Raw genomic sequence first — 9,687 nt, 5'->3', positions numbered from 1 at the left:
AAAAAAGCCGGAAGTGGCACTGTGGCTCAAGTAGTAGAGCACTAGGCTTAAGCTGAAGAGCTGAGGGACAGTGCCAGAGTTCAGGCCCCACGACCGGACCCCAAAAAAAAAAATTTAAAAAAAAAATTAAAAAAAGAAAAAAATTAACCTTTTAAGTGGATAAAATCTCATCTCCTCCCTGTCCCTTCCACTGTGGGTCTACCCTGTCTGTAGGGTGGCAGCAAATCTAGCCCTTTCTCACCTCGTAGCAGCCACACACTTCCCCTAGGCTTCTCTACAGTTGCTTCACTGGTGCAGCCAGAGTCCCCGTATTAAATTCCCTATACTGAAAAGACTTAAAGGGTAGTTTCTGTTTTCCTGAGTGGGCCACCCTATATGCAGGCCACCCAGGTTCAGTTAAATGTCATTAAGAACATTAAAAACCATCACAGAAGGTTGTGTTTGGCCCTGTTCCAAACCAGGAAAAGATGTAATGGGAAATTTTACTAAGGAGTTAGACATTTTACTTACCTAGTCCCAACTTTTTCTCTCGTGGTCTTAAAAGCTGTAGGAATAAGAAATATTTTAATACAAATAAAAATCTTTCAAATTTTACTCTTCTAATAGAAATATATCTGTCACCTACTAGATATTGAAATAGAATGATTTACTCTTTGTTGTTGTTGGTTGCGGGGCTTGAACTCGGCCTGGGCACTGTCCTTACGCTTTTCAGCTCAAGGCAAGCACTTTACCACTTGAGCCACAGTGCCACTTCCCGTTTTCTAGTGGTTTATTAGAGATCAGAGTCTCACAGACTTTCCCGCTTGGGCTGGCTTCAAACTGTGATCCTCAGATCTGAGCCTCCTGAGTAGGATTACAGGCGTGAGCCACCAGCACCCCGCACTCGTTTTTATTTTTTTGTTGTTTTTTTTCCAAAGAAAAAGTTTGGTAACAAATCAATAGTTATTAAGCTTTGGAGAATAATCAATGTTCTTTAGCCTTTAATCTTAGCATTTGTTTTGTGGTGACACTACCCTTTCATTTAAACAATATTATCTTTACATCTAGGGCTTGAACTATAATTTTAAATCATACTGATGCTTTCCAGGCTTTCACTATTGTCCTATGCCCTTCTTCCTGAGTGTCTAGTAGCTATGTCCACTCTCCTAATGTGCTTTGTGATTTTAAGTGCTGGTCCTGCTCTCACTACTTGCTCTTCCTCCATAAACTTAGATTGGCTCCATACTTCCACATCTACTGTTCCAGTAATAAGTGATATTCCTAAAAAGTGGCTACATTCTTTTCTTTTTTAACAGCTTGTAAATTACTTGTTTTTGTAAGCTTTCTGTTTCCTATGTGATCCTTGACTTTACTGTTCAGCTTGTGCCTCTGGCTGGAAACTAATAACAGATGTTGTCCCCTTTTGTACTAGGCCATGGATAAGCAGGTTGCTTCAGATACTAAATCTCTAAACCAAGCAATTTCAGTTCAAGTCAAACGGGAGCAAATAATTAAAAACGAACAAACAAAACTACGTGCCATCTACTGAAGGTCTTGGGGCGACAAAAGATGAACAAAATACATGAACAAAAAAGAGCTTGTGGAGAGAAAAAACAGGTAAATAGTCATCTACAACCACAAGTCACTAAACAAAACCAGACAAGCTATGTCCTATCACAGCCAGGATTTATTTGATTTTGTGACTGATAGTTACTGACTGACTGACTGCACCTGGTGTCTGCCCTAACTGATTTTCTACAACCCTGTTCCAGCTAGAAAATCTTTCTTTTAAAAACTTCCCTCTGCTACTCATAATTTTCAGAGTGTTCAAAGGTTTATAGAGAACACAGTATGTTATTAGAGCAATTTAAAAAAGTGTGGGAATCTGGAAACAGAACATCTCCAAGGCACTCGCCTAAGTACTAGTGACAAAGGAGGACTACATTGTGTTTGAAAAGAAATAATAGATGGAGTGCCAGTGGCTCACGCCAGTAATCCCAGCTACTGAGGAGGCTGAGATCTGAGGATCACGGTTCAAAGCCAGCCCAAGCGGGAAAGTCTGTGAAACTCATCTCCAATTAATCATAGAAAAAGCCGGAAGTGTTGCTATGGCTCAAGCCTTAGAGTGCTAGCCTTGAGCAAAAGGAGTCTAGGGATAACACCCAGGCCCAGAGTTCAAGCCCCAGGACTGGAGGGGGGAAGGGGAGAGAAAAAGAAATAACAGCCCTGTACTACCTAATTCCACAGATAATATCTGCATAGAGAATTCCTTCCAAATTACTGGCCCACATCTCCTCCAGGGAGACTGTGATGCAGATTATAAGGTGTCCTTCAAAGGCAACTTCTGTTTTATTGCAGACAGACACATTTTATAAGTATTTATTCCTTTATGCATTTAAGTTTGAATTTTTCTATTTATTGTATTTTCCTCCAGGCCCTAATCCCACCTATGACATGCTCTGGTCCGTTTCTGCCTCTTTCCATCAATCTGGTGGTCCCATTTTTGTGGGGCAGGGCAGGATGGCATGTAGGCACCTGGACTCTGGAGCCACACTACTCCATTGCCAGTTGACTCTGGGCACATAAAGAGGTACAACAGAGCCACCTCTCCTATGGTCAGCATGAGGAAAAAATGAATTCATGAGTCCTTGAAGCTTGCCTATATATTTATCTGAGAGTCTCATGTATGGAATGGTGGCTAGTTATAGTTACTACTATCACATGACATACTTAAAACTGATAAACATTTCTTTTGGTGGTACTGGAGTTTGAACACAGAGCCTCATGTCTGTTTGGCAGGCACTAGCTCTTACCACTTCAGTTGTGACCCCAGAGCAGTAACACTGTCAGTGCCCACGCCAGCCAAGCAACATGCGTGCGTGCACAGAGGGGTCGCCATGGGATAGATACCGGGTGTGTGCAGTATCCAGCCAAGGCAGCCACTTCACAAGGTCCACAGGTAGCATCACCCTGAGCACTATAAATGTATTTGTCCAGTATACCTCAAAGAGCTGGAGAAAAATGACACAATAGAGGAGCTTCACCTAATTTCACACTGGAGGGCAGAGTGTGCCGGATCAACCCAGGCTGAGTCCTTCACAACACTGGATCTCCCTGTTCTCTAAGGACTACTATCAGTACAGAGTAAGTACCCTCATTATTCTGTGGTCCTACTATACTATCAGTGTTCATTGAGTTCGGAGTACTGTAGCTCAAGTCACAGAGCTCCTTCCTGAGAAACCCAAGGCTGATTTCAAAAACCAAAACCCCCCCCAAAAAAAAAGTGGCTCTTAGCAACTCATAATCTTAGCAAATAATTAACCTCTTGCCACAGTTTCCTCAGCTAGAGTTAAGAGGTTTTTTTTTTTGGGGGGGGGGGGGGGGGGGGAGGAAGGCAGTCCTAGGTCTTGAACTCAAGGACTAGGTGTTGTTCCTGAATCTTTTTGTACTCAAGGCTACAGCTCTACAAATTGAGCCACAGAACCACTTTTTGGCATTTTCTGACTAGTTTATTGGAGATGAATCTTGTAGACTTTACTGCCTTGGATGGCTTTGAACCTCGATCCTCAGATCTCAGCCTCCTGAGTAGCTAGGATTACAGGCATGAGCCACAGGTGCCTGGTTAGGTGTTTTTTGTTTTTGTTTTTTGAGACAAGAAACGGCACATCAAAGGCTAGAAGCCTGGACAACCAAGAACAGGCTTGAGAAGGACTTGAGAGGGACTCCCTCCCTATCTTCCTTGTCCATTCTCCTGCTGGCCCACACAGCCCTCCTCTGGGGCTCTAACACCCAAGATATGACAAGACATATCTTACTCTAACATTGAAATAGTAGATCTCATTCAGGTGCCCATGGCTTATACCTGCAATCCTAGCTATTCAGGAGGCTGAGATCTGAGGATCATGGTTTGAAGCCAGCCTGGGAAGATAAATCTGAGAGATTCTCATCTCCAATTAACTTATCAAAATGCCAGAAGTGGAGATGTGGCTCAAGTGGTAGACTGCTGGCCTTGAGTAAAAGAGCTCACATATGTACTTATTAAGCCTAGAAAGTTTTAAAAAATGTATCTTCCGGGCTGGGAAGGTGGTTCAGTGGTAGAGTGCTTGCCTTGCATGCATGAGGCCCTGGGTTTGATTCCTCAGCACCACATAAGCAAAAAGAAAAAAGCCAGAAGTGGCGCTGTGGCTCAAGTGGTAGAGTGCTAGCCTTGAGCTGAAGAGCTGAGAGACAGCGCCCAGACCCAGAGTTCAGGCCCCACGACCAGCCCCCCCCGCAAAAAAAAAAAAAAGACTGTATCTTCCTTGGCTTTTTTCCTGAAGCATTCATTTTGGCCAGTCAGAGAAGCTAGCTGACAAAGTGTCTGTGTGGGATAGGTACTTATTTGAGGAATTCCAAGCTGCTTTCATTAGTCATTTTTCTCCCCCACAACTACATGTACATATTCACTTAAATGTAAGTAAGTGCCATTCCTAGCATGATTTTTATGTCATTTTTCTAGTCTGTGATTCACAGACTAAAACTTTGGAGGGGGCAGGATCCTGAGGAGGGAGATGAAGTCTTACAATGTTGCCCAGCTGATCTTCAACACCTGGGTCCAATCAATCCTTTTGTTTCAGCCTCCAAAGTAGCTGGAACTACAGGTATGAATCACTGTGCCCCACTCTACTTTTAAGTGATTTACAGGACAAAATGAATACATGGGGATTTTATATAGCACCAGAAGGAAATCATGACAGTGAATGCCTTTTTTTTTTTGGGGGGGGGGGTCTGGTCGTGGGGCCTGAACTCTGGGCCTGGGCGCTGTCCCTCAGCTCTTCAGCTCAAGGCTAGCGCTCTACCACTTGAGCCACAGCGCCACTTCTGGCTTTTTTCTTTTTGCTTATGTGGTGCTGAGGAATCAAACCCAGGGCATCAGGCATGCAAGGCAAGCACTTTCCCACTGAGCCACCTTCCCAGCCCCTGAATGCTATTTTTTTTTCCTGAGGCTGATGCTGTTTTACAGTTTGAAAGGTTGGTTTAGTAAGCATTGCCTAAAATCAATCAATCAATCAATCAATCAATCATACCCCAAGGCTGTAGTTTTATGTAAAAGTATTCAAATGTCATGGTGATGGCCAGATTAGTCAGTAGCAAATAAGTCAGAGGGCTTCTGAAAGAAAAACTGGGGGCATTATTGGCCCAAAACATGAACATAGCATTCAAGTCACTAGCAAGTTGACTTGAAAAAAAATTCTTTTTGGTTTCTATGTTCTATGCATTAAAATTCCAAAGATGACTAGATAAGACAGATTCATTTGTGAGACAGATGGGAAGAACCTGCAGTAGAGATGGACTAAGATTAATACACTCCGGTAAACTTTTCCCACAACTCACCTGGGCCTCTATTCAACAATGGTTGTAGACATTATTTCTCCTATTGAGCTTAATCAAGAATACGGTTTTGGGCTGGGAATGTGGCTTAGTGGTAGAGTGCTTGCCTAGCATGCATAATTCGATTCCTCAGTACCACATAAACAAAAAAGCCAGAAGTGACACTGTGGCTCAAGTGGTAGACCGCTAACCTTGAGCAAAAGAAGCTTAGGGACAGTGCCCAGGTCCTGAGTTCAAGCCCCAGGCTTGGACCCCCCCCCCAAAAAAAAAATATATATACAGATCTACAGATATATAGATATATAGATTTTATGGTGATCAACTACCATTTCTTGAAAGTCAAGTATCAATATTTATTTTTTTATCAGTGAAGAGAGAAACTTTGTCCCTAAATGGACATTTAACAACATCAAGATACATTTTTGGTTACCAAGTGAGAAAGAGGTTGCTATCAGCACCTCATAGGTACAGGAAAGAGATGGTAACTCAACATCCTATTTTGCACAGGACAGATCCCCAAAGCAAGCAGTAATCTACCTCAAATGTCAACAGTGCTGAATGAGATACTGACTGGCCTATAATAAATGACAAAAATAAATCTCATACCTAGAAAAAGTATTGTTCAGTTAAATCTATATTATATGCTTTTGGGCCCCAGAAATGACCCAAAGTAGAACTCACAAATAAATATACAGAAGCACCTACAAATCCAAACTAGTAATCAAAAATACAAATTGTCCCCTCTATACAGTATTTTCACAATAAAAAAAATTGTGATGTATTATAAAACAAACTTGGCATTTGTCCAAATGACTCCAATGAAATATATGCTTCAGGGTACAGTTGGAAAATCTAAAATTTACAGCTTAAGAAAATCTCTTCCTGCCAGGCGCCGGTGGCTCACGCCTGTAATCCTAGCTACTCAGGAGGCTGAGATCTAAGGATCGAGGTTCAAAGCCAGCCCGGGCAGGAGAGACCGTGAGACTCCTATCTCCAATAAACCCCTAGAAAACCGGAAGTGGTGCTGTCACTCAAGTGGTAGAGCGCTCGCCTTGAGCTGAAGAGCTGAGGGACAAGCGCCCAGGCCCAGAGTTCAAGCCCCACAACCCCCAAAAAACAAAAAAATACAAAAGAAAATCTCTTCCCACTGAAGTGTTCTGCAAGATACAATTTAAAATGCCAACGGTTCTGAAGTCATTGAACAATTGAAGTCATTGAATTGAAGTCTTTCCCACCTACAAGATCCTGCTATGGGCAGTATGCTGAGAGTGCAAGCATAACAAAGAAAGGGACCTCAAAACACACAATGACTGCAATCCTACTCTGCGACAGTCCTTTAGAAATGCTGTTCTTTAATTTTGCCATTCATAAAACCAGACTGCATCCCAAGGCTCTGCTCCCTCTTTTGCTTTAAAGTTACCACTGCTCTGATACACCAGATATGGAAAAACTTAAGCACAATGAAAAACTGTTTAAATCCCAAGGGCATAAAAGATGCCTGTCATCTGTTCAGTTTTTTGGCAAACACCACTTTAAGGCATTGTCTATTTAGCATCTTGTCCCTATACAAATATACTCCTAGGACAGCAAAGTGTTCATTGCAACTTACAATTCTGTCCGACCCGTAGATCTTTTCCAACTGCTCAGCAACATCCCTTGTTCCATCTGGACTTCCATCATCTATGATTATAATCTCATAGTTGATTCCACTAAAATAAATAAGTAAATTTGCATGAATGTTTGTAGACAGTGTCTCAGATTTCACAGTAAGTTTTTAATTTCTCATCAGCCTAAGTGGAAACTGACTGCCTGCAAGATGTACACAAGAACACCTGTCATGTCTTCCCTACTTTAAGACATAAGAAAAATGAAAGAAAAGGAGGCAACAACATTGTTTCTTCTTGATCTTGTTTTAAGGTACCTTGCAAGGAAATCAACCAGAAAAGCCATCCCATTGTTAAAGGCTTTAAAAAAGTTAGAGCCCTCACAAACTATTTAGAAACAAAAGTAGTCCATTCTTCACATGGATACAATGACTTCCACTTACCACAGTACCTTACCTTTGATAACAAAACATGCCTCAACATGAAAAGTTTTAAGCCTAGTAGACTAACAAATGAAGTCTTCTTCAAAAACAAAATTCAGCCACTCACAAGCAACATTATTACCCTCTCCATTTCAGCCACACCTCCCTAACATTGTAAATGCAGAATACAAACTAGGAACAAGACTGGCTACAGGATGGTTAACTGATCTTATTTAGAAGGAGTCAGCAGAATCAAATTAAAAAGATAAGCCAGCTGGGTGCCAGTGGCTCATGCCTGTAACCCTAGATACTAAGGAGGCTGAGATCTGAGGATCATGGTTTGAAGCCTGCCAGGACAGTAAAGTCTGCGAGACTCTCATCTCCAATAAACACTCAAAAAATGCTAGAAGTGGCACTGTAGATCAAGTAGAGCACTAGCCTTGAGCTCAGGGACAGTGCCCAGACCCTGAGTTCAAGCCCCAGCGCTGGCAAAAAAAAAAAAAAAAGGAAAAAGTTACCAACAACTGTAGCTGGCCTGGTGGTTTATGCCTGTAATCCTAGCTACTCAGGAAGCTGAGATCTGAGGGCTGCAGTTCGAAGCAATGAGCCTCTTATCTCCAATTAGTCACCAAAAAAGCAGTAAGTGGAGCTGTGACTCAAGTGGTAGAGTGCTAGCTTTGAGCAAAGAAGCTCAGAGACAGAGCTCGCGCCCTGAGTTCAAGCTCCTGGGCTGGCACAAACAGCAACAACAACATATTTGCGCAGTTATTTTAAAAAATACGTGAAGAACAAACGGCTTTCGCCAATTAATAAACGTTTCCGCAGCAGTTTTGGCTAACTGGTTGTATCCGTGTTTGCAGCAAGGCTGAATGGATAACGAGAAACTAGCTGCCTGTCAAGTACTTTTCGAAGTGCTGGGAAATGCAGTGGGAGCTCTATCCTCACATTCTCAGGTATAAAACAAGCTCAAAACATACTTCTCCAAATAGCCCGTGTTCACCGGCACGACCGGGCTAAATAACGGAGCCTAACTGCCAAGGTAATTCTCTGATGTGAAAACCACCCAACCCTTCCAAAGGTTTTTCACAGCCGCAGGACCTGTTTATTTTACACTGGCACCCGGATTTCCTGGGTTATTTTTCACTTCTGTAGCTGCCTAGCAATTCCACACCCGAACGTCGACGCTCCCGGTGCCCCCGCCCCCCGGCAGGGGTGAGCGGCGTTTCCCGCGGGGTCAGCCCCGCACGAGTGCCCGAACCTCAGGCTTACATAAGCCCCGGGGGAGGAGCGAGCAGCGCACGCTCCGATTCCCGGCTTCGGCGGTGGGTCGTGACGGCCCGGAGCCGGGAGAGGCCGCGCTCTCAGCCTCGCCGCCCAGGGAAAACGGGGACACGGGCGGGGGAGGAACGGTGACAGAGCCCAAGGGCAGGAAAGAGTCACCCAGGGCCCGAGAACCCGGGAAGACCCGCTGCTGCCCTCCTCCAAGGGTGTCCTCGCTCTGCGGGGGCCGGGCCGCGTCGGACAAGGGCCAGAGGAGGCCGGGCAGGGCCGGGCCGCCGCGCGCAGCCAACGGCCCGAGCGGGCCGGGGAGGCCGGCTCCGCTCACCGCTCGGCAGGGCGGCCGGGGACGCTACCTCTCGGAGAAGCTCTTCACCAGCAGCCACACGATGAGCGGCAGGTTCTCGCGCTCGTTGTAGGTGGGGAGAAGCACCGAGTACTTGTCCGGCCCGCGGGAGCGGCCCCCGGGCTCCCGCCGAGACGCCGGAGCGCCGCGAGCGGCCCCCACGGAGGCCATGGCGGAACTGCGCGCGACGCCGGAGGCGGAACGGCGTCATCGGCGTGGGGCCGTACCAAGCGCGCGCGGGGGGGCGGCGTCACGGGGTTCCAGCCTTAAGGCATCGAGCGGTTCGCTCGGAAGCGCCGAAAACGTAGGACGATTTTGCTGAAGTTGGACGGTCTCTCAGGAACATGCTCGTCTGCTCGGCGGCGCCCCCGGGCTTCCCGCAGCGCCGTGGTTTCTTCCAGTCGCTAGGCGACAGAAAGCCGGAAGCGGAAGTCCTCCCGTTTCCGGAGGAGGTCGCTATGGCTGCTCGCGAGGACGTCGTCGCCTTACAGGCCGAGGTTGCCCTGCGTGAGGAGCAGCTGAGCTCCCTAAAAGAGAGGCTGGCGGCGGCCCTGCTGGCCGAGCAGGGCGCGGAGCCGGAAAGGCTGGCTGCTGTGCCGCCGCTCCCGCCGAAGCCCGCCCTGTCGCGGGCCGAGATCCTGCGCTACAGCCGCCAGCTGGTGCTGCCCGAGCTGGGCGTGCGCGGGCA

At 45.9% G+C, this 9,687-nt stretch overlaps 2 protein-coding genes across 2 annotated transcripts in view; one reads left to right on the top strand and one right to left on the bottom strand.

Annotated features, from left to right (window-relative positions):
* Dpm1 (dolichyl-phosphate mannosyltransferase polypeptide 1, catalytic subunit) overlaps positions 1-9,170 on the bottom strand; it is a 23,751-nt gene extending 14,581 nt beyond the window's left edge. Inside the window, exons 1-3 of the mRNA XM_013024303.1 lie at positions 9,010-9,170; positions 6,959-7,058; positions 511-544 (exon numbers count right to left, since the gene is read on the bottom strand). Of these exons, the coding sequence (XP_012879757.1) occupies positions 511-544; positions 6,959-7,058; positions 9,010-9,170 (295 nt within the window). The remainder of the gene's footprint in view (positions 1-510; positions 545-6,958; positions 7,059-9,009) is intronic.
* Positions 9,171-9,449: 279 nt separating this feature from the next.
* The window catches only part of Mocs3 (molybdenum cofactor synthesis 3), a 2,040-nt gene continuing 1,802 nt past the window's right edge, over positions 9,450-9,687 (top strand). Inside the window, exon 1 of the mRNA XM_013024302.1 lies at positions 9,450-9,676. Coding sequence (XP_012879756.1) covers positions 9,458-9,676 — 219 coding nt within the window. The 5' untranslated portion in view covers positions 9,450-9,457. The remainder of the gene's footprint in view (positions 9,677-9,687) is intronic.

The sequence above is a fragment of the Dipodomys ordii genome, unplaced genomic scaffold, assembly GCF_000151885.1.
Source record: "Dipodomys ordii isolate 6190 unplaced genomic scaffold, Dord_2.0 Scaffold75, whole genome shotgun sequence".
NCBI lineage: Eukaryota > Metazoa > Chordata > Mammalia > Rodentia > Heteromyidae > Dipodomys > Dipodomys ordii.
This window is presented reverse-complemented; position numbering and strand designations above follow the sequence as displayed.